General features: G+C 41.3%; 1 protein-coding gene across 2 annotated transcripts; it reads right to left on the bottom strand.

Moving 5' to 3' along the window:
- Positions 1-217: 217 nt before the first annotated feature.
- atg2a (autophagy related 2A) lies at positions 218-27,752 on the bottom strand. Of its 2 annotated transcripts, none has more exons than XM_046030387.1 (42): positions 27,171-27,752; positions 26,696-26,858; positions 25,431-25,580; positions 25,137-25,239; positions 23,073-23,217; positions 22,156-22,383; positions 21,961-22,060; positions 20,076-20,240; positions 19,484-19,626; positions 19,054-19,132; positions 18,598-18,844; positions 18,274-18,415; positions 17,754-17,852; positions 16,844-16,999; positions 15,745-16,018; positions 15,235-15,307; positions 14,520-14,694; positions 14,282-14,424; positions 13,158-13,270; positions 12,865-13,067; positions 11,872-12,004; positions 11,546-11,730; positions 11,388-11,468; positions 9,638-9,744; positions 9,455-9,547; positions 9,244-9,314; positions 8,752-8,828; positions 7,832-8,002; positions 7,466-7,592; positions 6,567-6,790; positions 6,221-6,450; positions 5,910-6,045; positions 5,122-5,343; positions 4,800-4,901; positions 4,565-4,649; positions 4,208-4,361; positions 3,933-4,002; positions 3,710-3,792; positions 3,419-3,540; positions 3,148-3,302; positions 2,825-2,983; positions 218-2,006 (listed from the first exon to the last, which is right to left on the bottom strand). In XM_046030387.1, exons 1-42 carry the CDS (start codon positions 27,339-27,341, stop codon positions 1,770-1,772), a joined length of 6,096 nt encoding a protein of 2,031 aa, XP_045886343.1. In that variant the 5' UTR covers positions 27,342-27,752; the 3' UTR covers positions 218-1,769. The 2 variants fall into 2 exon arrangements, with proteins under 2 accessions (XP_045886343.1, XP_045886344.1); XM_046030388.1 differs by having other exon boundaries at positions 12,910-13,067; positions 27,171-27,751.

Genomic DNA, 27,752 nt, shown 5'->3' with positions numbered 1-27,752 from the left:
ATCGATATTTATCTTTCTATTAGTCCCCTTTAACGTATCCCACTCTGTAAAAAAAAATCCAATCAGGAACAGTGTAATATACTCTGATAATACCAATAAAAAGCTGTTCAGTACATTAAAGTCCTTATTGGCTAAAATGTCTCTGGTATTATTTTACTTTAGTTACACTCCACCACTAACCATAACAAAATATGAGAGATTAGAAACAGAGATGGCGTTCAGTTTTTATACTCAAATTTTTAATTTTTTGTATTAATTTTGTATACACCTTATCTTTGTATAATACAGGTAATTCGTACAGTTTATGATATAGTAAATAGTAATTACACATGAGAGGTGTAACAAGCATCAACCTGCCACCTTCACAGACATGCATCATGTGCGCACACAAAAACACGCTCTCATTCACACACACACACACACACGGGGACACACATCCCTTGCACTTATTAAACAAAAAAAAAGATAAAAATGTAAAACTTTTTTTGAACCACAAAACGCTCCAATATTTCATCCTCCATTGTCACCAGGATTCACATCATCTCAACCTTTCTTTTGAAAACGAGTATGACAATACTTACGTTTTAACAAAATAAAAAACAAAACATAAAAAAATGCAGGAAGGCAACTAAAGAAGTGGGAAAAGCAATTCTGGAGACAGTAGGTTAATTCAAATCGCAGTCTTTAACTCTTCATGGAAACATAAGCACAAATGAGCTGCAGGTACAAGAACCACTGGCTGACACCTGGAAATTTTAAAGTGAGTTACAGATGACTGATGTCCAACTTGACTTTGTGAAGCTTTAACAGAATCCAAAAGTTTCGTGTGATCCGGTGTGTCTATTCAGTCAGGAAACTCGTCCACAGTCCGGTGTGTATCAATTTAAACCAGTGTGTGTTAAACTTATAGTAGGGACAGTGCAGGATTGAGGGAGGCAACACAAACTAGTTAGAAAGGGCACTCTGTAAGATTTATGGCACAAACAACAGCACTGAGAGAAGCAAGTGCATAGCGGGCCAAAGCTGAACGAATGACATTGCCTTGTGTTGTGAAGTCGGGTGAAAACCATCTGCTCTGGGGGGAGTTAGCAAAGGACACTTTACTAAAATATTCTCCCCTTCTCCACTATGAGCATCACTGGACAACAAGTGGACCAAAACTCCGGTTTCTGGTGATCGATGAATTAGAACACAGAGCAGGGGTTTCTGTTCATCTACGTCTCTCGTCTTTCGAAGAAAGCTGAAACATGTTGGTCTCACAATAAAGTTGTTCTTTATATTTTAACTTAGAAGAAGGTGAAAAGGTGCCAGGAATCCCTATTTTAAATTAGACTACAGTTTAAAGCAGCACAATTCAGAGTACATGAAGTGCTCACAATCTGTGTCTTTCTTCTGAACAAGGAAACCTTGAGAGTGATGGTGATATGTTCACACAGACAGTAAGGAGAATCTGCAGACTAGTGTACTACTGAGAGGAGGATATATGAGAGCTCTTGCAGAATGCATAACAGGATGACTAATCTGTTAAAGTCCATGTATGTGTGTATGGTGCCACATAAAACACTGGGTGTCAGTAACTGCAGTAGTCATTAGTCTTTGCATTGGAGCACACACTGACTCTTATTAGTCCGTACACACATGCAAATACACATTCAGTCCTGTGATTCACTCCTTTAGCCGAGACTTTCCCAAATTATAATATCTCTCACACACACACACACACACACACACACACTTTCTCTCAGACAGAAAAAAAAAAGAAGATGTTGTCATTCTTGGCCGTCCTCCGTGCGCCACTTCAGGAAATCCTCCTTCCGGGCGTCAGGTTTGATCTGGTTCCGCATGCCACCAAGCAGATTGGAGGTGGCTTCGGAGGCCACTATTAAAGGTCGGACCACAGTGGGTGGGATCTGCCGCAGTACACCGCCCACAGCACCAGGCAGGCCTTTCTGTTCATGGCCACGGGATGCTACATCGCACAAGGTCTGAGCCGTGTCAATCACTCCCTGTAGAGCAAAGAGAGGCCAGAGATTCAAATATTTAGTGTTTCAGTACATTTATATGCACACAAACCAGGCTACTAGTTAATTATGAAATCAGGCTATGCAGGAAATTAATTGATTAACTGTCTATAAAATGTCAGAAAACAGTTCTCAGAGGCCATGGTGACTATTTCAAATAGCTTTTTTTGGCCAAACAAAGCTCAATATCCAATGAAAAACAGAAGAGAAAGATAAGCAGGTCATTGCTACATATGAGAGCCTGGAAGCCTCAAACTTGGGGCATTTTAGTCGTAAAAATGACTCGTGCTATTAATTAGCTGTCAAAATGATTGCAAATGCATTTTCTATTGATCGATTGATTCCTCGAGTAATAATTTCAGCTCCAGATCTGACAACCTGTTTACATGCATTGTGTATACCTACATAACACCTTGTACCCTGCTGTCACAGCGATAGCTCATAGCAATATTTGTTTCAACTCTATTTGCAGAATGAAGACGATGTGGTTAAAAGTTCATCTGCAGGCGGACCTTTAGGTTCAGATTCTTTTCCCTTTGTGTTGTTTCCAAATACAAATCTATGCACGGATTAGAAACCTGCTAATGTGTGATCAAGAAACAGCTTTCTTTAGGAGAAATTTAGCCGCGGAAATCTGGTTTCTCTAACCTCCAACCGCGATCATCATAATCAGATTACAACAGCAAGTCAGCAGAACATTTGGTCAAGACTGTGAGAAGCTGAAAGGTGAATTTTGGTTTCTCTGTTCTCCAGAAGAAGAAGGTTCCATTATCAATTTTGAGAGGGAAAGTTTGGGGACGCACCTCTCTGACAGTGTCGTAGGCCTTGGCAACTCCTTCTCGGAGGTCTGCGGGCTGAGCAGCTCTGCGGGGCCGGCTAGAGGGGGCCCGGCCTTCTGTAATGGCATACCGGTTCAGGGGGGGAGTTGGAGACAGTATATCGTACACAGTCTCTGCTGTGGCCTGTAAAAAAAAAAAAACAGACAGACATGAAACACCTGAGGCCCTATTCTAAATTCAACAACTCTGAACTACCTGAAACAAAATGTCGAAATCGAAATGTAGCTCCTCTATAACAATAATTCCCAGTCATGACCTGCACTGAACATCCCTTACAGACAAAGTACCTGTATGGCCTGCACCAGCCTGTTGCTGAGCTCCAGGGCAGCTGATGCTGTGGAGGTGCCAAAAGATGCTGCCCCCCTCTGGAGACCTCGAATAATGCGGCCGTCCTTCCTGTACTGCTCTATGGGCAACCAGAACAGATCCCTCACTCCGTGGACTGGAGAAACACACAGAGATGGAAAGAGGGCAAAAGGGAATGAGCCAAAAGATAAAACAGAATAAAGAACATGCAAATGTTAAGCTGACAGACAGACACAAGCAGTATCAACTCACACAGCTGGACAACCGAGTGCATGGGGCCAACACCTCCCAGAATACCCGGCAGCTGATTCTTCCTGATGTCAGAAAGCCACTCTGTGACGGCGTACTGAATCACTTTATCTACACCGAGGAGACTGGAAAGTGTTGCAGAAGAAAGACTAAGAAACTGAAAACTTAACTGGTGTAACATGGTGATATAGTCTCAAAAAGTCACAAACCACTAAGCAGATTTGGGACTTTCTCGGATGACAGAAACATATCTCAAGCAACCAATGAGATGTCTGTGTTGGTGTGTATTTTTACCCGTGTCTGCAGCAGAGCCTCTTCAGCTTCAACTCAGAACAGTTTAACTGGGCCAGACCGATCAGAATCCCTGCAAACGTTCCCTGTGAAACAAAGAGCAGGACAGGAGGGGTGTGAAAATACAGTCAGCCTTACTTCCTGATTAAATACACAGAAATCCTACAGATCTCGTTATTTTGCACGTTTGGTCAGGCTGAGTGATGGACGAGCTGTGACTGCTCACCTGTTCAATGACCACATGTTTGCCATGATAGTCCAGCCAGATAGGCACTTCAGAGGTGAATCGGAACTCCCTGACAAGGACAGAGGGAAGGAATTGAAAAATGATCAATCAATAATTTAAACCTTTATTCATCTTAGTTCACTCGCTCTTATTTTAGCAGTGTTCTGCTTTCTTACCCTTTAGGCTGAATTGATGCCTAAATTTTGACATATTTGATCTTGTGTCTTCACAACTTAACTGCTTTGATGCCTTCTGGTGAATCAGTGTTTACATACCGGAAGTAGATCGGCTGGTCAGACGACGAGGTGGAGCCGGCAGAGGAGGAGCTCTGCTCGCTGTAGGTAGTTTCCACAGAAGCAGTGAGGTCCAGTCCCAGACCAGCAGCTGACTCCGCTTCCTCAGACCCCTTCTGGGAAGGGTCTGCCTTCACTGAAAAAAAAAAAAAGAAAAAAAAAGAAAAAAAAACATTCACCAGTATGTCTTAAAATAAATATAGGATCAAATGTTAAACATTCTCAAAATTCGCTTGAGAAATTATTTAAACATGTTCTGCAGTCAGTGAAAATTAATCTTAAGTATGAAAGACTACTGATGAATTATGCAGAATAAAAATATCATCAGACGTAGCTCACCTTCGGTTGCAGGGTCCACAGGCAGGTAAGGGTTAACAAAGGAAGCTAGATTACTGAAAAAGTCCTTCAGGAAAAACAGTGCGTCCTGGTCAGGAGACAGAAAAAAAAGGTGGGTTAGATGTGGAGAGGAGCAGCCCAAACTACTGCAGATCTGAATGCTCTACTCGGCCACTTCTAGGTGTCCTGTACTGGATTACACCAGCTGTTAGTATTCAGTCTCAGGAGCTGGAGTTACCTGGTCAATGTTAAGTCGTAGCGGCAGCAGGCTGACCCGGAGGCAGCACTCTGGACCACCGAGGCCAGACTCTGGACACACTTGGAGGGCCTTCACTGTGAGCTACAAAAAGTAAACACACAGTCCATCTAATTTACATGACACAATTAATATTTTGTCACTTTTATCAAGCCCACCTAATTCTTCCTGCCTCCCTACACAAGAACGCTCTAAACTGTTTCAAAGCAGTTGCAAATGAAAAACCCTCCAACACAAGTGATTTCAGTGGTCTGTAAATCAAAGACTCTGTCCCACTCCTCCTCCCAGCTCTCTGCTGTCTCACCATGTTGGAGTGGGCTCGGCGGGGCATGCTCTCACTGGTGTGGAGGTAGAGGAATTTGTTGATTTGTGAGGAGGCCAGTCGGTCTCGAACCTCCAGCTCCTGGACGATGAACACCTGCCTGGAGAGGGGCTGCTCGCCGCCGGGACCAACCCCAACTGCAACTGCCACTGACCCCTCCCCATCCTGCCCCGCCGCTAGGTAGGACTCATGCTGGAAGGAAACCTGGAGGACAAAACAGGTGGAATGTGTTGAAAAAGATGGTGTTTAAATGTGTGTCACTATATGTTCAAAAGTTTGGGACTTCCGTGCCAAGAGTTAGATGAGAACCACTCATGTATCAGTATGATATATATTTGTGGAGGCAGCAGCTTGCTAGTTTAGCTCAGCATAAAGACTGGAAGCAAAGGGAAACAGCCTGGCTCTGACCAGGTAATAAATCTGCCAATGAGAGTGGTATTGATCTTCTCAGCAAGAAAGCGAATAAGCATATTTCCCAAAGTGATGAAATAATTGTCATTTCAAACAAAAATGGACAGCTGAGATGAAACATTTCTTCTGGATCAGAGCAAGAATACCGAACAAAACATAAAAACATCAAAGATGCGTGGGTGCATAAATACTGATTGCAATAAAAAACCCGAGTTAGGATAGGTTTATGAGTTAAATACACAAATGCCTAAATTGAATACGTTTTTTGCAACTATAAGTGGTCGTCAATTAGTTTATCTTAATATATATTGACGACCACTTATAGTTACTCTCATCTCAATTCAGCTGTACATGTATACCTTGGTGAGCTGGATCTCCATCAGCAGTGTGTGCTGACGCCCGCTGCCTCCAGCCCAGCGCCAGGAGTTCTGCGGACGAGAGGAAGTGGCGGAGCGAGATGGGGACCCACGAACACCAGCAGGGACTGAACGACCTCTGCAGAGAGAGGAGGACACAACAGTCATAGGAAAGGAGAGGGAGAGAAAACTGTACCACACACACACACACACACACACACACACACAGGGGTGAACAATTATCATGACCACTGATAAATATTGTAAGAGGAACTGCATTTCTGTGCATTCGAGAACCTACTTGTGTGTGTTACCTGTTTGCGTGCTGGGCGTGTATGGACATGGGCTTGCTGCCAAAGTCCTTGCCCCCATAGAGATGCCAGACCACAGAAATCTCCCGCAGCACCACCCTGCTCTGGGGCACCGGGAAGCGGCTGGGGGCTCGGAGCAGGTCTGAGCTACCTCGAGGTCTGGAGAAGTGACTGTCCTTCACCCTGATTGGCCCCGGGGACAGCACCGTCACAACGGGCTCCCCATCCTTGGGCTGTAACAAATCCCATGAGTGGGTATTTTGTGAGTAATGCTATCAGGGGAAGTGAGCTAACGTAGAGGTAAAAGTATATAAGAAAGACAAAACAGAAAGAGAGGAGAGAGACTCACAGGGATGCCCATGCCAGGAGCCTCCAAGATGCAAAAGTCATCATTGTCGGTGGAGCCCTCGGAGCCTTCCTCCGACATCATATCTGCCTGTGCCTCCGTTGCTGTTGCAACCAGCCCGTCAAGCTCAGAGTCCTCACACTGCAAGACGGAGGGGGGGAGCTTCGAAGCTTCACCGGGGAACAGGTAGACAGAGACAGGCGAGCCTCTCGGCATGGAGGGTGAAGCTGGACAAACGCAGAGAATCAGTCAGTCAGTTTAAACTGGTGCTGTAAACACTCAACCCTTTTCCACAGCGAGTAATAGTGCTTTCAGACCAAACGCAAATTTAATCCTCGCAACGCTTTCCTCGCGTGAGTACATTCGCTGCAAGTGTTCACACACAAAGCGAGAAGGCGATTAGAACCCGCGAAAAATTTGCTTGAGTTGGAAGTGTTCAACTCACGCAAAGGCCTTCACCTTGCCTTTGTGCCGCCAGACAGGAAATCGCGGCTCTGCGTGTCTTTGCATTGACTTTGAATGTAAACTCACCGCCCTGAACGCTTGCTTCGCTTTTGGTCTGAAAGCACAGTAAAAACCCACTGAGCACCTGTGTAAAGTGTAAATTACACCACTTTTGTTACATCAGATTGTATTGCTGTGTTGGATGAACCTGGGAAACCAGGGGACCTGAGCGTCATGTTGTCTTTTTGGCTTCCTCTGACAAGGTATGACAATAAACTCTTTATCTGTCAAGCTTTACCACAGTTTTATTGCACTTTTGGAAACAAATTTAAATAAATTGGCCCCCAAGCTTCTTCCTTTACACAAGGAAACGTAGGTCATTGCAAAAATTTACTGAACCATGTCCTGCTGGGATTCAGATGTGTAAAAACAAACAAAAAAGACAAACTCAGCAGTACCTGGATCTGAACTCTCTTCTCTATGGCTCTTATCTGTGTCAATTAAGGCATCAGCCAGGTCATACTGGTTGATCTCAGCGGTTTCAGCAGGAGGGCAGGGCAGCACCGACGCAGGACTTTCCGATAGCTAACAAGACAGAATATTATAAATATGATGCACTTGTAATACTTTCACATTTTGCCTGAAACTTTCTTATTTATTACACTTAATATTTTACTTAATATTATGCACTTCATTCATTCTGTTTCTTCATATTGTAACTGTAGAAGAGGGATCTCTCTGTTGCTCCTTTGTCTTTTTGTTTTACTAGTGTGAAGCCATTATTTAATTATTATTCATTAACTATTAATTCTCGCCAGCCTTACTGGTAATTTCTGGCCAGCGATTTCAGTGGGTGAGGTGTGTCTCGGCGGGGGGTGCAGGTCACCCTGGGAGACCAGGTACTGCAGCAGATTGACCAGGGCAGCGCAGGAGTCAGCACAGGTGTGAAGGTGAACCACATTGTTGGAACAACGGAGCTCAAAGAGAGGCTGAGACTGGAGAACAAAGAGAGGACACAGAGGAAGCATATTTAAATTAATTACAGGAGTAATCACAACATGCAGTACAACATGCCTTCCCTTTAGTAGCAGTGATGCTGGTGAGGAACTTGTTACAAGTCAAATCCTTGTCAAATGAGCAACAACAAAATCAGCACATCTATTGCTGACTGTTGAATAAAGTGATGACGATAAATTTGATTTACAAGTTTTAATACTTAAGAATATCAGTGAGATGTGAGATGATAAAAAAAGCACTTTGTGTCATAATCAGTGGTTTTTGTGTTTAACATGTGATACATAATATTTACCAAAAAAGTAAAAAAGAAAGGTTAAAAAGAAAAGACTAGACCATGCAAATGGGCATGCAAAGCCTCACTGCATTGTTACATAACAAACTTTAAACTGACCTTTCTCATATTTGCACACCTTGTTACTGATTGGCTGAAAGGACAGCTGCATTATTGTTGAGGGATGGCATGTTTACTTTCGCCTTGTTGGTATTTGGCTCCAACTGAAAGGTGATCCTAGTCTTAAAGTGCTGTCTGCAGCTATTATTACAGTGTAAACTCATTATGGTAAAACAAATATTTATAGATACGGGGCCTGTGCTCATTAGTGGTTTTTGAAGGAAATTTAACTACATTATTTTGTTTATGTTCACATTTTCTCTGGTGGTGATTTCCGTGGCTGCTGGGTGAATGTGAAGGGACACACAGGTACGTAAACAGATGGTGAGCACTCACCAGCTTGCCCGTATCACTGCCTTTCCATGTGGTGATGGCGAGCTCCAGCAGGTCAATGTCCAGAACACACACATAGTCTGTGTGACACAACACACAGTGGTTTTTATGAATGCAACTCATTTCAATGATTATTCCAGCTTACTCACTAATATTGGTAATACTATTATTCATATTGTTTGCTCTGATATAAAACGTTCCTTATTGTAAAATGACCTCTTTTTTGTTTACCTGTTTGCAGATACAAAATACTTTGATTAAAGTTGCAGACACCATGTTTAAAAGTCAAGTAGCCTTTTTAATTTCCATTTTATTATTTCAAAGTGAATCAGCATTAACAAGAGCATGCAGTTGTTCTGTTGTTAACTTTAAACTTAATACCAGTTCTGATGTCAATCACACTAGTCCTATCGGGAAATCTCCCCCATTTATTTCTTCAGTGGCAGATGTTTCATGAACAAACTGAAACTCCTCAAAGTTACACTGGACTATTACCTCTCCTCAAGTCCACAGTGTCAGTCTCACATTTGTCAGAGAGGTAGAGAGCAGAGTCATCCAGGATGAATCTGACCACAACACAACAAAAACACAACTTACACCAGTTCATATAAAGTGATCCATTACCGACAGCTACATTTCAAACTGTTTACTGTGCTGGTTCTCATCCCAACAAATACAATATAGTTTAGTTAGCGTTGAATTGTACCTGAGGTGGAAGGTGGCAGTGTCTACAATGATATTACTGGACAGAGAGAAGGACTCTGCTGTGAACAACACTCGCAGTGGCAGATACAGAGGTCTGGTAAAAAGAAGAAGATGAGGTTGAATAAAAGGAGAAAGGTATAATGTGCATTATCATTTTATCACCCATTTTTAAGGTATACAATACCGGTAGTCAACGGCACAGGTAGCCAGGTGTGTGTGGAGGACAGTGATGACGGCTGGTGCTGTGTATCCCAGAATGGGATCGTCAATGACATCAAGGAAGTCAACCAGCTGCAAAAAATGAACACAGCCAATTAATTCTTCTGAATCAAGTCTTACGTGCCATTGTGAGCATTTATACTTGCTCGTTTGTGTCCGCTTCACTCTGCAATTACACTGGCAAAGCGCTAGTTGGCAGTGCGTTTTCTATGTTTAACCGTGTTGGGTTTTTTCTTCTTTAGAGTAGTCTACTACAAACAGTGGCGACTGAACCTGAACGGATCATGTTGGAACTGATTGATGCTGAACAGCAGTTACTTTTAGTGAAATTACTTAAATGCAGAAACGAGAGAAGTCGTCAGAGGAGACGGTACGGACAACACTTGAACCGGCTGAGGTAGAATAACAAACCGGAAATGCGAGGAAGGAAGTGTGACACCATCAAGCCAGCCAATCACAGTTCTTGCTGTCTGCGTCATTGCGACATGTAGTTACATTTTTGGGGAGGTGCGTGTCAGATTACCGTGTATCTACAGTGCAGAATCAACACAGAAGTATAAACTGGCCTTTAGCTAACAGCAAATGACAAAAAAATTTAATTCATCCACCTAATTTGATTTGACAGCAGAGTAAGGTTTGCATTTTTCTGCACAACCCAAATGGTTTATAATAATTGCAATTGCTGCAATAATAACATAGGCTGTAGGTCTATTTGGTTACGAAACCTGTCATATGAAATCATACTTTACTAGCTACAATGTAGTAGTATATACTTATTATCTCTGGGAGCCAGATAGGGAAAACAGTTGCTTTTTCTGGCAGGGCTGGTGATTTAGTACTGGTGGGACCTGTGCAGGAAAGCAGGCTGATGTTAACAGCTACGAGCACAAATGGTATAAAGTTCCTGGTCAAATTGTCTGTGTCAAGCTCTCTGGATTTTTCTTAAACATATTTTATTTTATGGATGGAAAGATTCTCTCTTCAGTATAATCAGTCTGTTAAATCCAAAACTTCTCAGTATTTTTTTCATTAACTGCAATATACCTCTTTTAGAGAGCCTACTTTATCTAAACCTGTCACAACAACTTCAGCACCCCCGAAGCAGGCGTCTGAATGATGCAGGTAATACACAGTTTATGTAGCTGGAGAGAATGCTTGAGTAACAGCTGCACCCCATATTTGGAATATACAGTGGACTACCCCACTGCTCTCTGGTCTGTTGTACTCCACCATTCATACATTTCTATTTCTGTGTGAATGTGGAAAGTCAAAAATGTTGGTCTAGAGTAAGATGCCATTTTCTGACTCTGATGGAATAAAACCAAATCTTTAAATCTGATATCTATCTGAACTGAAAATAATTTGTTCATTGGGCAAGTAAAGCATGAATTCAGAAATATAATAATAATAATAATAATCCTTATTTGTAGAGCACTTTTCAAAAACAAGTTACAAAGTGCTTTAACAAGTGTAAAGAATAATACAAAAAAAAGATAAGAGCATGAAAATTTAATATAAAATTAGTAAAATACAATAAAATAAAAGGGATAAAATAAAGTCAAATAAGATCGGGAAAAGCTCTCCTATAAAAGTATGTTTTAAGAAGGGACTTAAAAGAGTTCACCGACAATATAACTATAAAAGCACAGAAATGCACAGTGTATTACTAGTAACTATTTGAGTTACTATTCGTTTTTCCTTGTACTGCTTCTCACCTGCTCATGCCAGCTTTGATTAGTCTGAGTCATGTAATGTCGCATGGTGGCACCTTGAAGTCGTAGGGCGACTAGGAACTCCTGCAAAGAGAAAAAGAAACATTGTTTAATTTCAAACTTGAACTGACTGCAAAATCAAGCATTTGAGGAGGACATACCTTGACATTCCGCTGTGGGTCGAGCGTGACTTTGATGGCTGTGGACAACATCTGTAGCTCCCCCTCCCTGCCGCTCACACTGCTCACACCCACCTCTGTGGGGTAGATGGTAGGGTGCAAGTGCTTTGGGGGAGTGAAGCTGGGCATCTCCAACCGCAGTGGGATGGGGGTGTCTTTCACCACCGCTGTAGTGGTGTGGCGGGAAAAAAAAAAATGTGCTTAATGACGCAGAATACCCATTAATAGATCTACTTCAACATAATTTATGGTGGAAAATATAAATTATATTCCAATTAAATGTTTGCAAACAGCATGACAATGTGCACCTTGATGGTAGAGCTCTACTCGTATGCTCTCCAGACACAGGAAATTGAGATTGGGGTTGTTCTGGTGCTGCGCGACACTGAATATCTTCCCCCCTTCCAGGTCAAGCACAATTTCTCCATGACTCTGGTCCTCCTGAATCAATGAGATGAAAGCGAAATGTTTAAAAACACAAAAATGACAAATGGATACAGGTAAATGTACTGAAAGGCAAATCGTAATTAGTTGAGTACACACGCAGACATACTCTGCTGTATTCAACCTAACTAACAGGCTCAACTTGAGTTGTAATAGTTCGATTGCACTCTCAGGATTAGGAAAGTTGGTGTCCTGGTTGTGTTCACAAGACGCATGAACGGTTACGCACAGGTGGCAGTATATTTCCACGATCGCATATCTCTATATATGATGTAGGAGCATTTACATAAAAACACTTAATTCCATATTTTCCCCACAATTATCCAAATTCCTTCTGCAGTAGTCGGTTGCTGCCATTAAAAACTGTTTGGACGGCATAAAAAAATAAGTAAATTCTCACCATGAATACAATACACAAATGAAAACATTAATAATCTTAAATATCTGACAAATGTGAAAAGAAGCTTTTTTTATTAACATAAAGCAGGAATTAGCACGTAAATAAATTATTTGTGCGTCAGAATCATTTTCACAGCTGCAGGGAAGAAAATAGAAGATATGTTGCTGAGGAGGGGAAACTATTGAGCTACTAGTAGACTAATTGATTTTACTATGAAAGTCTTTTTTTCCTCTCTCATCTGAATTTAGAGTTTGCTGCATTTTACTCTTGTACCAGCAGTTTAGCAGAGCTCCAAAAGGCAAAACTAAAATATTGCATTTTTCAATATTTATGGAACACCAACTCAAGCCTACAGCTCTGGATCAAGTCAATTATGTGTGCAAGTGAACATCCTTCGTCTCGTTATATTCAGTGTCTTAATGGAAATTTTTATTGTACTTCATTTTTTGTAACTCACAGAAGACAATCCTCTAATACCATGGTTAGGAGCCACATGGCTCACCTTCTTGTCTGTTCTGGCTTGGAGGCGACCTTTGCCGATAATCACAGTGAGGGAGAGGAGGCTGAGGTTGTGGTTGGGACGAAGAACTGACTGTTGAGTCCTTCCAGCTGATTCACTGGCCATGTAAAACTGGGGCTCGTCCTCTTCTGAATCGGAGTCTGTGGCAGAGAGAAAGACAGAGGAAAATATTTGAATCTGTTTCTTTCATCTACTTGTTAAATGTTTTCCATCTAAGCAGCCAAACTCACCCAGTCTAAAGGCAGACTTGCAGAGCTGAAACTCGTCATGGTGGTGCCGGCTGTGGTCAGGGCTGTGGGCCAAGGGGGGAGGAGGCTCCCACATCAACAGATCATTATTGATCCTTTTGGACGAACAAAGGGGTGGGGGGGTGGGGGGGGATTACTTCTGATGCAGGATTTAAGACCAATATAAAGACCGACAAAAGGTAAAAGCTGGAAAGGGAAGATATTTGTTACATAACTAATGACAGTTCTGCATGATTAAGGACACCAGCAATATAAAACGTCAAGAAAATGTGATGTTTAAAGGCAGATAAAATGCAAGTTGTAACACTTGACCCGGTTCTGTCTTCATCTAAGAGTGAACTGGCAGTACAATTAAATTTTTTGTATTTAAGACATTCTACTAAAGATCATTTAAAAACAACTTTTTGTGGGGATACCCAGTGGCTTGTAGAATATTGAAAATCTTTAAAAGTACAATTATCATATCACAAACCTACTCAAGTAAAAGTACTTGGTCAATAAACTACTCAAAGTTATTTTGTGTTTTAATATTGTTTAGTGCGTGGGGGCCAGAGATATTCCAGAGTCATTTTATGCAAGTCCAACCCAACTCTTGGTTACATTTGTTCTGCAGTGACTATATGCTATTAATACATCATTAATTAAAAGTTAAAGTGTTTCTGCCGGCTTGTGAAAGGGTGACACAGGCTGCTTTAACACTGCCACCAGTGGCAGTTGAGTTACATTAGTAGAACAATCAAACCTTAAATAAAAAATAAAAATAAGGCATTTTCCTGACTCTCAATTTTTGCATCTGCCCAGCTCATTAATATCTTGCACAAGTGCTCCAGTTTAAGCTCTCCTGCGCAACAGAGCTTGGATGATAGCTCATTTCAGTTACTGTAGCAAAATGCATAGTTGATGACAAAGGTATAAATGGCAAATGATGCTAAGTTAAAAGTAGATTACTGCCCCCTCAAAAAACAGTAAATGTAAAAGTACAGTTTTAAAAAGGAACGTGAAAATATACCGTTCCTAAAAAAAATACTTTTTTACTCATTTGCCTTACTTGTAATGAGTTGCTACCCAACCCTGGGGATACCTGGATAATGTGAGCTTGGACGCACCTGTTGTAGACGCTCTGGAAGGCCTGTTTGCTGGGCAGGAGGATGTAAGCCAGCGGCAGGCTGATGTCCACAGCACACTGACACTGAGCGACACACTGCGCCTGAAACTGACGCATCTCCTCTGGGTCGGCCGGAATCACCATCTAAAACAAGGAAGGAGAAGAGACGAGTTAGGTCTGGAATCTTCATAAGATGGCTGATAAATGCAGATGTGTCTTTTTTTTATGTGTCTGCGCACCTCCTCAGTCTCAAACATGGTGCGGTTGGAGGAGAATGGAGAGCTGGTTTTGTCGTTGAGTTCACAGTGACTTTCAAAGAAGGCAGCCCCAAGGTCCCTGATAAGGCCCAGGTTCATCCCATCCAGACCTGCTGCTGGGCCCTGAGTCTCACCTCCACGCACACGCACAGATATCCTGTCCACAGAAACAGTAAGTCAGTAATACTGGCTTGTGGTAAATCAGTGCATCATTTGTTCTTTTCATTTTCAATTGGAAATCCAAAAATCAGAAAATGAAAATAAATGATTGGTTACGTCATTATTAGTTTATTAATCCGTTTCCAAAAAGCTTATAACTGTTTGTGTTTTGTACTTTAGATTTTATGCTCCGATCAAAAATAGGAAATGAAAAAGTGGGCCACGGACTGAGTTTGATATGTAATGTGTCCAATTTGTGTGACCAGGAAGTTACTGACTTCTTCCTGTGTTGTAATTGATAGCCTTTGCAGAAAAATGAAATAAACAAACGTTTTTTTATTTTCCGATTTTGGATTCCCTCTTGAATATGAAAAGAACTGATGATACACAGATTGTGGTAGAGTACATTATAACATGAGCAACTCAATTTAGAAAGCAGAAACTCCAACTTTCTCTTGGAGTACAGCATGTAGTTTAACACATACAAACATTTTTGTGAGTTATATTTCCAATTATTCTCTTGATCACCACTACTGACCTGGGCAGAGAGTCACGGTTCTTCTTCACTCTGATACAGGGGAAAGAGCCGCCTTCCCAGCCCTCGTATGACCCTGGTGAGACACAACACCTCAGGTTTTTGTCTGCCTTTCACATTTAAAGATTTACTTAAGTAATTTGTATATAAAAAAAAATATGACCCCATATGAGAGTTGCTGTTAGGTTTTAATAATGAATTGTGTTTGAATATCAGCTACATCATTATAAATTGGAAATGGTCAAATTTCCTGTATGTGTCCTCTATAATATGAAACATGCAACAACAACTTTTAGCATTGCTATGAGTTAACAGCTGGTTGCTTTCCAAATTGTTCTAAAAAAAATATGCTAACTTGATTACAGTTAAATGGTTTGATATGTCTTATTGTTTTAATGTTTGTTACTAACTAATGTCTATACTGGACAAAAGGCATTGGTCAGGAGGAAACTGCATGTCTATGTCTGGTTGCTCTTTTCATGAATATTCAGTGAGTACAAACACTTAACCTACCGTGCAGATCAGTGAAGGAGGCCTCCAGCAGCTGAGTGAGGCAGGGGGTCCACGGCTGTCCCGGGGCAGTCTGCTCGCTCTGGAGGTCCGGGGCCTCCTGGTGCTTCAGCTCTAGCTCCGCCAGCTCCAGCACCAAGGTCTCCTGCCGCACCGCCCTCTGGGTCGGAGGTCGACGCTTAGGGAGGGGCCGCAGGTCGGGTATGGGGAAACGAAGCCTGAGGACGGCGTGGGGGGAGAGGAGAGTGAAGGAGGAGCACAGCTCACCGCTCTGGGTCTGAGAGGAAAGAAGTATGAGAAATCTCTTAGTATTTATTTATTAATATTGGCTGAACATTGTTTAAAAACTGATTCAGTCACAGAGTTACAGACAGTAGTCAGTTCTCGGAGCTAAAGACAACTGAAGAAGTGCTTATTTACTCTCATGCCTTATCTTATCTTTAGTTCATGTTTGTGTCTGCACAGATATGATAGGTCCGACATGACAGGATTTTCTTTACAGTTTTTCCATTGTCATGCTGACATAGAAATTTAAATTTAAATTTTGTGTGTTGTAAATGCCTTTGTACTCAGTTATGGGCAGTCTAATTTATAATACAGGCAGGATGCTGTATAGAAGAATAGCTCCTTTATTTTTATCAATTTGTTAAATTCTCTAATATTGTATCGATAGAATCCAGAGACTTCATCAGTTTCTGTTTGTTCCTTGTCTTAAAAAAAATGCTGTCAAAATGAGATAAATATGACAAATTGTGAACTCTTGGAGAGGGCAGGTCACTGTTCCGTTTGGTTTTCTTTGTGTGGTTTTGATTACAAACATATGCTGTGATCAGGAGGAGGTTCTGCTTGTATGTGTTTCTGCCGTCATTACAAACTGCCTTTATTGCTGGTATGCTTAACCATGCTGTAACAAAACAGGTCCAATAACGTGTGTTGTAGTCGATGGTATCACTATGCATTCCTTCTATACACCACGTTTTCTGGCATGTGTTTTAAATGGGTTATTGACTATTGCATTAGCTAACAGGTCTACATTTTTAGGGCCTTTTCTAAATGTGATAAGCTTCTTTGTGATAGAATAAACGTTGTGTGGGGTTCAAACCTGTATGTGTCCAGGTCCAGCAGTCTGTGTGGGACAGTGGCTGAAGGCTTTGCTCAGGCTCGCCAGGCGACTGAGGACGTCCAGGTCCAGCTCGGCGCTCAGCTCTGCAAGCTCCACTCGCACTACACTTTCTCGCCGCACCACCCGCTGTTTGCCCTGCCAGGATAGATTGATAAATTCTTGTTATCATCATGCCATCAGTCAGTCAATTTTGATATCATTATTTTGTATAGCTTATCAATAATTACACTAAGGGAAGCCTTTGCTTTCTTTCTAATACATCCTATTAGATAGATTCAAGACTGCATGAATATGTTTTATGATTAATGGCATCATTATACTCCAGGATTTCAGCCTACATTTTTATTGGTGCCAAGGCCATTTTCTATATTTATGTAGCCTGCAGGATACGGTCCCGACAGTAAAAAAGTGATCACATTTAAGACACTAAACACAGGCAAAAAAATATAGGCTTTTGGAGACAAAGTTTGGTACCTGCCTTTAAAATAAGGGTGTCACAATATCAGTTTTCACAAATAACATGACATTAAAAAAGTTACATCATGAAGCTTTCTAACCTAGGGAGATTCATGAGAAAACAATAAATACTTGCTGCTTTACTTTTTAAACTAGCTTCATTTTTAGAATAAATATTTTTACAGTTGTCGTCAATGACTCCTGTCAATCCTCAAACACCAGTCTTTGGCAGGGCAGTGTGTTAACGTTGTAACACTAAACTACTTGACACAAAGCAAGCAAACATTATTTATAAAGCACATTTTGCACACTGGCAAGGCACTCAATGCAAAAACAAACTGAACATGAATAAAAAAACAAATATCATTTCTTTGAGATAAGAAAGGCTTTGTACATATCAAGTCACAGCGTGTCTGTGTGTATAAATGCGTACCCTACGCAGGTGTTTTTCAGTGAGGCTGTAGTGTAGTTGGGCACATGGTCTGGCTGTAGCTCCAATTGTGAACAGACCGGCTTTCTGGAACTGAAGCAGCTGGAAGGAGACAGAAGCATAATGGTACATAACAATAAACATAATAGGTAAAGAAAAAGAAAGTACTGCAGGTCAAGAATCATAAATATAAAATTAAAAAAAATAATAACAAATGTTTAGTTATATATGACATTCTCAGCTGACATTTTCAACTCTGATTTGGGTCACTTTTATTTGTAGTTTTAGTCTGATACATATTTGTTTTTTATGTCGTCCTGTCATCCTACCACAAAAGAAAGCTGAAGAACAGTTGAGACAGATGTTTAGACATTGAGATGTTAGATCTTATAATGATCTTATGTGATCACTTACTGTTGATAATGTTTACAAATAAGATCTTGGCACAGAGTTGTAATACATTCCTAAGTCTTACAGCGTGAACACAGCCACAGAGATACACGGACAGACAGAGATTTTCTACCTCGCTGTATTCAGGCTTTCCGTCTGCCCAGAGGCACTCTAACAGCTCCAGTCTGCTGAAGGAAAGGTCAGAGGTCACGGCCCTACTGTGGCGTCTCCCGCTCCGCATCTCACAAGCAACTTGTACCGCCGCTCCTGTCACTCTGGGAGAGAGGACAACAAAAATTAGATTCACTCTCAGCTAGGAAAAGCTTGTAGAAGCCCAATACTAGATGCCAGATTTAAGTATGTTTCTATCTTTAATTGTTGTAAAAGTAAATTAGGTGGGAAGCTACGTCCACATAAATTATAACTCAAACAAAGACAATTCTCTGTCATTTTCTACCTGAGATGGGAGTGTGGACAGGCCTTGGCAAAGCCGTCTCTTAGATGGTGGAAGTCTCTCTCGCTGAACATGCTATCCTTGATGGCCAGCTCCCGGAAGAACACCTGAGACACCTGAGCCAGTGACAAGGCTCCATCAGGCCTAGAGGGAGGGTCCTCCTGCAGCAGGGTTAAGGTCAGCCCGCCCAGGGTCAGTCGCAACAAAGCATCGGGCTTCAGCTGCTCTGCCTGGCCACTGTGTGAGCGTCCTGCAAGGTGGAAGATTGAGAGATCAGATTTTTTGTTTTTTAACACACAAAATATATATACCATCTGTATAAAGTAGTAATGTGCAGGCCTTCATTGTTAGTAAGTACAGTAATTTTAGATGTAATTTTGTTTACAAATTAGCTTTAAACCGCAGAATAACTCCTGAGTATAATGTTAATATAACTACTCAGCACTGCAGGGATTTTACCTCTGGTTTGGCTGTTTGACCGGGGTAGACTCGACAGACAGCCCGCGACAGGATATCTCCTAGGACAGTTCACCATACCCTGGCAGGGAAAATGACAGTGGAAATAAGATTGTTTGTGATCTGATAAGTAAAGTTCCAGTTATGTGTCTGTTGTTGTTCTCTTTAGGTAAGTAAAGAAAGAGCATGCATTAATCCATAAGATATCTTGTGCTGATACTTATTCAGCCATTTGTAACCACATGCACAATGCCATACATTTAAAAACTTAATATAAATTTAACATAAAAAAATACTAATAATATTTTCAGTAATATTAAATGATGTCAATATTGATTATCTAGGAATTTAAGCATATTTTGCAAATAAAGAAAAAAAATAAAAAATCAAGGAAATAATCTTCCATTTTCTGATGGACACACAAAAGCTGTACCTGTGCAGACAGCGATGCAGACTGTGTGATGCTGGATAGACTGTGTGTAGAGGACTCCATTTCACTGTCCGACAGCTCGCTGCCAGAGCGCACAGACGTCACGCTACTGGTCATCCCAGCAGGACCCATGGAGTAAAACATTTCTGGAGGTACACATACACGTACACACACACACACACACACACACACACACACAAAGTGACAAGTTACATAATACAAACACTTTAAGGCACACTGCTCCATGAAAGGAGCAGCAGGAGTGTTTTTAAAGTCATTTCCAGATCAGCACTCTCTTAGACAGTCTCTTTGCATTTTATGCAGCCTAGCTAGATTTCCTGTACCTTGAGATTCATAAGGATGTCGGTTAACCTATAATTAATAGGTATATACATACACACACACACACACACACACACACATATACACACACCTAGTGTATGAATGCTACATTTTTATTTTAGGGATAGGGTAAACTTTCTCTATTTTTACCCACAGTGGCTGGCATGGTTGCAAACTACATGCCTTAAGGAGAAGACCTGCTGAGGCCATGATGTACATCAGGCAGACAGTTTATGAGTGGACCTTTGTGTACCTCCATTCTCCAGGCTGGTGATATAGGGCTCCAGGTCGGCTTCAGTCTCCCATTGCTCATCTCTGGGACTGGAGCCCAGCTGCTTACTCAGGTCGTCCTCAATCAATCGCAGGTCGTCTGAGTCTAATGGCCGACTGTGTACTCCGCCACACTTAGTCTCTGTCTCTGGGGGGAGAGAGGATGGAGCAACAGCTTTATGAATGTCTGTATGTGTGAGTGTGAGAGAGAACAGACACAGATTGAGCCCGAATGTAGAGCTGTATGACATGATAAAAAAAAATAAATTAAAAAAACCATACTGCCAGAAATTAACAGAAATTATGATTGCGATATGATTTACGATTAGCGGGAATGATTCATTTTCACTGAAAAAACTCGCAATCATGATGATGTGACATTTTTTGGGATCTGTACCAAGCAAACATATTTTCTTATATCTGGAGAACTAGATTTGTAGGGCGGGGCATCTCTGCAGGACTTCATTTTAATTCTGTTTTTTCACACATTTTACAGTCATCAAAATAATTGCAGCTTCTGCGATTTGGATACTGCACTTGGCCATTTTGGGATTTCGACAATATTTTGATTAATTGTGCAGCACTGGTCAAGTGTGACCTCACATTTATGAGACCTTTACAGATCTCCACGACCTTATTCTCAAGCTCTGATCTTCAGAGGAAGCAGCACAGTTTATTGTCTGTCTAAGTGTGTCTGTTCAGAGTCGGCCTGCCTTTGAGGAGGTTTACATTATGTATTGCTAGAGACCGCAGGCACCCGATTATCCTCTAGTTTCTAGACACAGACGAAATAATGAATAAGTAGTGAATTTGTGGTTTTACTTTGTGAGTGCATGCATGAACATAAGCATCATTAGTACTAGTGTTGTAATTAAGACCGCCCAAACCGAGACCAAGTCAAGACCAAGACCAGAGTTTATCGAGACCGAGACAAGACCAAGACTTTCAGGGGCTGAGACCAAGTCGAGACCAAGACTGAGGGAGGACGAGACCGAGTCAAGACCAAGACCAGTTCCCCACATTACACACGATAACATGTGGAACGAGATCATAGGTACTTCTCAAATTGATCTGAAAGATCCACATTCCCATTGAAACACCCACATACAAACACTAAAAGCTGAAATCAACATAAGCATCTTTATTCAACACTCCTTTTCTATGTTTACCATCACGGGGAACAGTAACAACACATTTTTAAGGCTATTGGTTTCATTTAAAGCAATATGTTTTACATCCAATCAAAGTTAGGATGATAACAAATAAATCATACTATGCAAAAGCAATTTATTGATATTCCCAAAGTTATGGTCTAGACCGGTCTTGAAATAAAATCCCGAGTCCTCAATGTCCGAGACCAAGACAAGACCGAGTACAAATGCGGTCGAGCCCGAGACAAGACCAAGACCATCAATTTGTGATCTTAAGACCGGTCTCAAGACCAAGACCGGTCTTGAGTACTACAACACTAATTAGTACACTTTACGCATCATAAGCAGTAATGATGGAGAAACACGTATTTGCTGAAAACAGAAAATTATTTTGAAGGTTAAAGTCCATTTGATTATAAATTATTCATGTTATTATAACTGGCCTCGCTATGACCTGTCTACACTCTGACTGGTTCTTGGTCATCAGCCAGCTTTAGCTGACCATATCATCGTCATCATCTTTTAAATCATAGGAGGCACATGACTTAATCACCAAAATATATATTACACATATGTAATGCAAATAGAATCAAAGAATCAGAAAGACAATCCTAATCTCAGTCAAACTGTGATCATATATAGAGTGTTAAATGGCCGAAGTCAAACTGAAATGGCAGGTGTAACCATGTTCATCACAGTGGCTGTGTTTTACTGTACCAATGTCTATGCAGAGAGCCCCCAGCAGGTCTGTCAGATGGGTTATTTGATCTGGAGACAGCAGCATGTGGACACAGCCCACCTTCCCATCCAACTCCAACTGACGAGCAGAGAGAAAGAGACAGAATACAGAAGTCAATATGAGAGAACAGTTGCATTTACTAATCTTTCATATGTTATAGCATGCACATAAACCTTTGGTCCAGGCAGCATGTCGTTCTGTTTGATCTTGACGGTGGTCTCGATGAAACCGGAGCAGCTTCCAATGAGCAGTGGCTGAGATGGAGGGCAGGGAGGGGATGTCTGGAGATTTGCCTTTTCTTCACCTTCCTTCTCCTCTTCCTCCTCATCTTCCTCCTCCTCCTCCTCTTCTTCTCCTTCACTTGCAGTAGCTGATTCTGGGCGTTCTTCCCCAGGAGGACCCTAAGAAAGGATGAGAATTCTATGAGCATTTCTGGCTATAAATTACAATGATGTTTAAGTTTGTTTTCTTCCCTTCTGCTTGTGTCTGCACTGTCAGTACAGCTGGTGACATCTGCGGCCACTCATTCGTAAACAAAACAAACTTCCAAAGAGCAAGAAGTTCCACAGTGGTGTTCCTCCATATTCACAAAGTAACACATGTATGCACAGATTTCCACTGTCAAGAACTTTACATAAAAAAAATGGAAGTGGTTATTACTTTGTTAGTTTGCAACAATGGCAAAAGAGAAAACTTCATCTGCTTTACCAAAGTCTGAATAGCTGGAGGAGCTGGAGATTTTCTCCACACAAGTTATAAACCCCTTTAATCCACATCAGCTCCTGGACTGCTTCTGCTGTGGCGCAGAATGTTGTGTAAGCATTTTGAGTTTTTACCTTTTCATTTTTTGATGTTTTAGTTTTTAGTCGGCATAATATGTCATTACCCTGCTGATGAGCAGGTGATTAATAATTAAATTATGCATATAAATGAATAAAGTGTTAAAAAGTAAACACAGGGAAAATCAAAATAAAGAAGAAAGAATTTCAAGAATTTCCCGCCCTCTGGATCAATATTTCTGATATTTCTGATTTTGAAAGTAAAAAAGATATAAAGATTATACATAAAGAACCATTAGCAGTGTGGTCACCTGTACTGTGCCGACGCTGTCATAGAACAGCTGAACAGCGCTCAGCTGGAGGATTTTGTGCAGGAAGGCGGGCGGCTGGTGGATGTCGACAGGCACGGCAGTCTGACTGGCTGGATCTCGCACCGCCTCATCAAAGTACTCCAGCCTGGAGCATCAGCGTACAAACAAACACACATTATTTATCATCATGACAAAATTTAAATTCAGTGCCTAGGAGGAAAAGAGAAAAAGTTAAGAACTGAGAAGAAAGAGGCTGCTGTTTAAAAAGAAGTAGCCACATCTGCGTTGTGACAGCGAAGAAACTGGTTTTAACTCACAGTGCCATTAGTATCAGGCAGAAAACACTAGCTAATTGTTCATGCAAAGTATACCATGGCTTAGAATTTATATACCTGACAATGGCATACTGATCAGCAAAGATCAAAGAAGCACTTAATATTTTGTCAGTGTGTACTGACTCAGTGGCCAAGGTCTGTGTTGCTGAAGAACGGTTCTGCGGTCGGTCCCTTGATCTCTTAATGAGAGAGGATCAGATTTTCTACTGGAGCAGAAGCACTGTTTAATAGTGCTTTACAGGACTCAAATCAGTTGCTAAAAAAGAAGCTTTTTAGATGACAGGGCCTTCTGGTCACTGACCCTAGATCAACACAGCCACCCTGAGCAGCTTTTGTCAATAAGCCGCAAACACAAAAAGGGTCAGTGTCACAGTAACACGTTAGAAAATGGCAACACAGTTGTAGGACAGGTGGCCCAAAGAGAAATAAACACCCAGCGGTGCCTACCTGGTAATCATACAAGTGGGTAGTTACGTTCCTTTGCAAGTTTATCTTCAATAATATCATCACATGAGCATAATTTGTACATTTAATTAGATTAAAAAAGGATTAGGACTGACCACCACAGCTGAAAATAGTTAAGATGTTTGTTTTCAATAAATCATGATTGTACAAGCCAGATAATTATTTATCTATAGTCATATAACTAGTGTACTATCTGGCTGTGGCCACACTTCACATATTCATCATTCATCATTCACATTCAAGGTCACAGACTCCCTTAACATCCCACATTGATGACACCTTAAAGTATAGCCTGCAGTTATTTGCAGTCACTGATGAAACCTGTTCAGGTGAATGACTTTGTCAATACTGACCCTGTTTACACAATGAGGCTGTCAGACAATACAAAGCCAAGGATTGTTCATAACTGAGCAGGGGCCTCACCTTCAGCCACAGACTCATCCAGCCCTGAGCCTCAAAGCGCTTTGAAGGCTCATTTGTGCCATCAGCCAATCAGGCTCCACAACACCACAGCACCAAACTAACGTATTTTCCTGATATACATTTCAGACATTTATCTGGTTGTAAATGGTTGCAAATAATAATTATTGATTGTATAATGTAAATAGTATGTAAATACTTCTCCAATACTGCTTCTGTTCTTTTATATTCCTTTGTGCTGCTATGTCGACCAAAATTTCACCTATTGGGGATTAATAAAGTTATATCTTATCTTAAAGGTGAAATGACGAAAGCCTTTTTTTTGAACATTTTTAGAAGTGAGAATCAAAGCCGCACAAGTACAAATTTGCTATCTCAGTTAACAGACAGTATGTGTATATTTCAGTGCAATGTAAAATACCAGCAATAAATGTTTAAATGATAAAGAGAGTAGATTCCTCATAATATTTCTAGAGAAGTGTGTGCAATTCATTAAAAGGCAAGTCAGGTAGGATGGATTTTCTGTAAATATTTTATTGCCAAATGAACTATAACAGTGACCTTTGAAGTCGCATTTCCACATGCCCCATGAGCAGCTCTTTAAACATCAGTAGCATAAGTCATGTGTTTCTGTTTTTGAGGATGTCCCATTAATATTTCAAAATGTGATAAAAAGCACTGTATGAAACTACAGTGTGTATAAATCCTACACGTAATGAAGCATTATCAAAGAGAGCATATAGAATTTTAAAAATATAAAATAAAGGAGATTAATAAAACAAAATAGCAATAATCAAAAGGTCTTTCAATGGAAAACAACAGTCAGCTCAATTCTAGGACCTACCTTTTGATGTGCACCTCTAAGGCAACGCCTGTTTCCAGGTCCAGGGGCTGGTGCTCGATGCGAACGATGGTGTCTATGAAGGTGACTTTAATACGACGAAGGACTGCAAACACAGATGAGATGGGAGGCGTGAAAGGGTTAATTAGCACTGATCTTTCAAATCATTTCTTCTCAGCCGTGTGTGTTCAGACTGGGCTTTTCACTGGAGAGGGCTCATTATTACTGTGGGGACATGTCCGTATGTTGACATGGTGACTTCTTTACAAAGTGAGGACACACACAGCTTTGACGCACCTGTCTCAATGGTTTGTGCAAACATCTCAAGCCCTTCCAGTTGGGCAGGCGGCTCCTCGGACGCCTCCGGGGGGTCCTTCAGGCACTCCTGAGCCAGCTGCATGCTGGAGGTCATGCTTGATGACCAGCCTTGGGAGTCCCAACTCCCACCTGAGTGCAAACAACAAAACCACATGCAGTTCAGTGATTTCTGTACTTCAGGGCTACCGTGTAAATTATTTCTAGTATTTATTGCGGCTCTTACTAGTTTCTATTATCACTTGCAGATATCCTACTTTATTGATGCTTTTTTCAGGCTTTATTGATGCTTGTATGTTATTCCTGTAAGTCACTTTGGATAAAGGCAGCTGCCAAATGAAAATGTTATGTAATGCAAATGTATTACTGAAGATTCAACATCAGGCTTGCAATCATCATTTACCCATTCAATATGCATTTCTTTGCACTATTTGTATTGTTTACAATTTACAGAAACACTTGTCTTGTATACAGACATTGTATGTTGTTCATTGTTTCTTTACATATGTATAGATTGTTGATGGTACTGTGTGAAACTCAATATCTGTGCGTTCATTAAAGCTGATTCTGTAGAGTAATTGACATGTGTGCACTACCTTTGTGACTGGGACACTTATATACATCCAATAAAAGCATTTGTAAAGTCATTAGTATGTGACACAAAATGAACAATTTAAACATGGGACCTTGGCTTTCTGTAGACCAGCATAGTGCTGACAGGATTAGTTAATTGTCAGTTGACTATTAATCGTCTCAGTCCCTTTTTAAGCAAAAAAGCAAACAATTATCTGGTTCCAATTAATCAAATGTGAGGATTTGCTGATGCTCCTCCTCATATTTGGCAGTTAACTGGAGTTAGGACCATTGATCCCACAAATCATCTAATTGGAACATGTCAGCTTGGGCCCTAGAAAAAAAAGGGCCCTTTTCACTATTTTCTGACATCTTATTTGAAAAAAAAAAAGAAAATTAAATAGTAAATTGAAAAACATCTATAGTCATAATCATGCTTGGATGCTTTGTAACCCTCCATCTTTTGTACTGCATTATCAAATATCAACTCTCACCAAAAAAGGAACACTGAGCTATGCTGCATGACAAGAGCTCTACATTAGGAATAGTTTGGGGAAAACAAAGCATAGGTAGATCTGATAAACGCTGAACGGTGCATGTTTAGTGTCTGAAGTGGAAATCCCATGAGGAAATTCCACAGGTTGTCTGGAGAAGATGTTTTTAAGTTAACTCACTGGTGCGGTACTTGGGTCGACATGTTATCTGAAGGCCAGAGACTTCTAAGGTGCAGTGATCTGTCAGGAGAGCTTGCCAGGGAATGGTCACCGCTATGCTGCTCACAAAGCCATCCACTATCTCCAGAGGAGCGCCCAGAGACTCCAAAAGCTCATTGACGGCCTGGAGTAAAGAGGAAGCAGTCAGTAAGAAACACTTTTGTGTGGAGCAATAAAGCAAAGAAAGAGCACAGCTGATATGGAATGGGGATATCTAATTAGTATGTTTAGACTCCAAGAAGAGGTGCAATTAATCTGGTGATGTGTTTCCCATAAGTGCATTTCCTCGAAGAAAGGCGAGCTAGGCTAAGTGCATGACGTGTGAGATTGTTGTTGTTGAACTCGAGTGCAGTTGCGAAACAGTCAATGGTGCACGATGACTGCTGCTGTGGTGTGAAGTTGACAGCCACCTTTCTCTCCCCTTAAAGAAACTCACCCAGACATCGAGGTTGATTTCCTTGATAACACCGCTGCCATTGTACAGGTCCAAGCCGAGCTGGTCCAGGCTCAGCCGTTCCTGTAGAAAGTGACCGAGGTAGTGCTGTAAGAGGTACCGACAGGCCCGCTTCTTGATTGAGCCTGACCAGGGAAAAAGCCAGCGAGACATAGGGCCAGAGAGAGCGGGGAGAGGGAGCAAAGAGGTGGCGGAGGAGAACAAGTGCGAGTACAGTCCTCTGGCAACTGCATAACAGACTAACACAAAGAGTGCAGAGACAAGGAATGAGCCACAGCTAGCTACAGGGGGCTAAGGAAGGGGTAAACCGTAACTCTAGTTCTCCAATAGGCTTGACACAAAAACTCGAAAATCCTTTGTGTCAGGACGGACGAGACTCCCACGCGACTTGATGAGACGTTACTCCAACTGTCTGTAGCTGTCTCGGCTCATTTTTTCGGTACGTTTTAGTCGGATTACAGCGACAAGTCCTGTTGGTTCGTATCTCTTGTTTAAGGGTTGTTTATTGTTATCATACGCCAACTGATGGTATGGGGAACGTACGTGCGTCAGAGACACAACCCG

This window comes from Micropterus dolomieu, linkage group LG19 (genome assembly GCF_021292245.1).
Source record: "Micropterus dolomieu isolate WLL.071019.BEF.003 ecotype Adirondacks linkage group LG19, ASM2129224v1, whole genome shotgun sequence".
Taxonomy (NCBI): Eukaryota; Metazoa; Chordata; class Actinopteri; order Centrarchiformes; family Centrarchidae; genus Micropterus; species Micropterus dolomieu.
Note: the sequence above shows the minus strand (reverse complement) of the source record. Positions and strands in the feature narration are given on the sequence as shown.

Bases quoted from the DNA above. Each gene is read 5' to 3' on its own strand.
- atg2a (XM_046030387.1), bottom strand. From the start codon at position 27,341: ATGTCTCGCTGGCTTTTTCCCTGGTCAGGCTCAATCAAGAAGCGGGCC. The intron at 5,344-5,909 runs GTATACATGTAC...TTTGTCCTCCAG, and splicing joins TGGAGATCCAGCTCACCAAG to GTTTCCTTCCAGCATGAGTC. The intron at 4,902-5,121 runs GTGAGACAGCAG...TACTTTTTGTAG, and splicing joins GCCGAGCCCACTCCAACATG to CTCACAGTGAAGGCCCTCCA.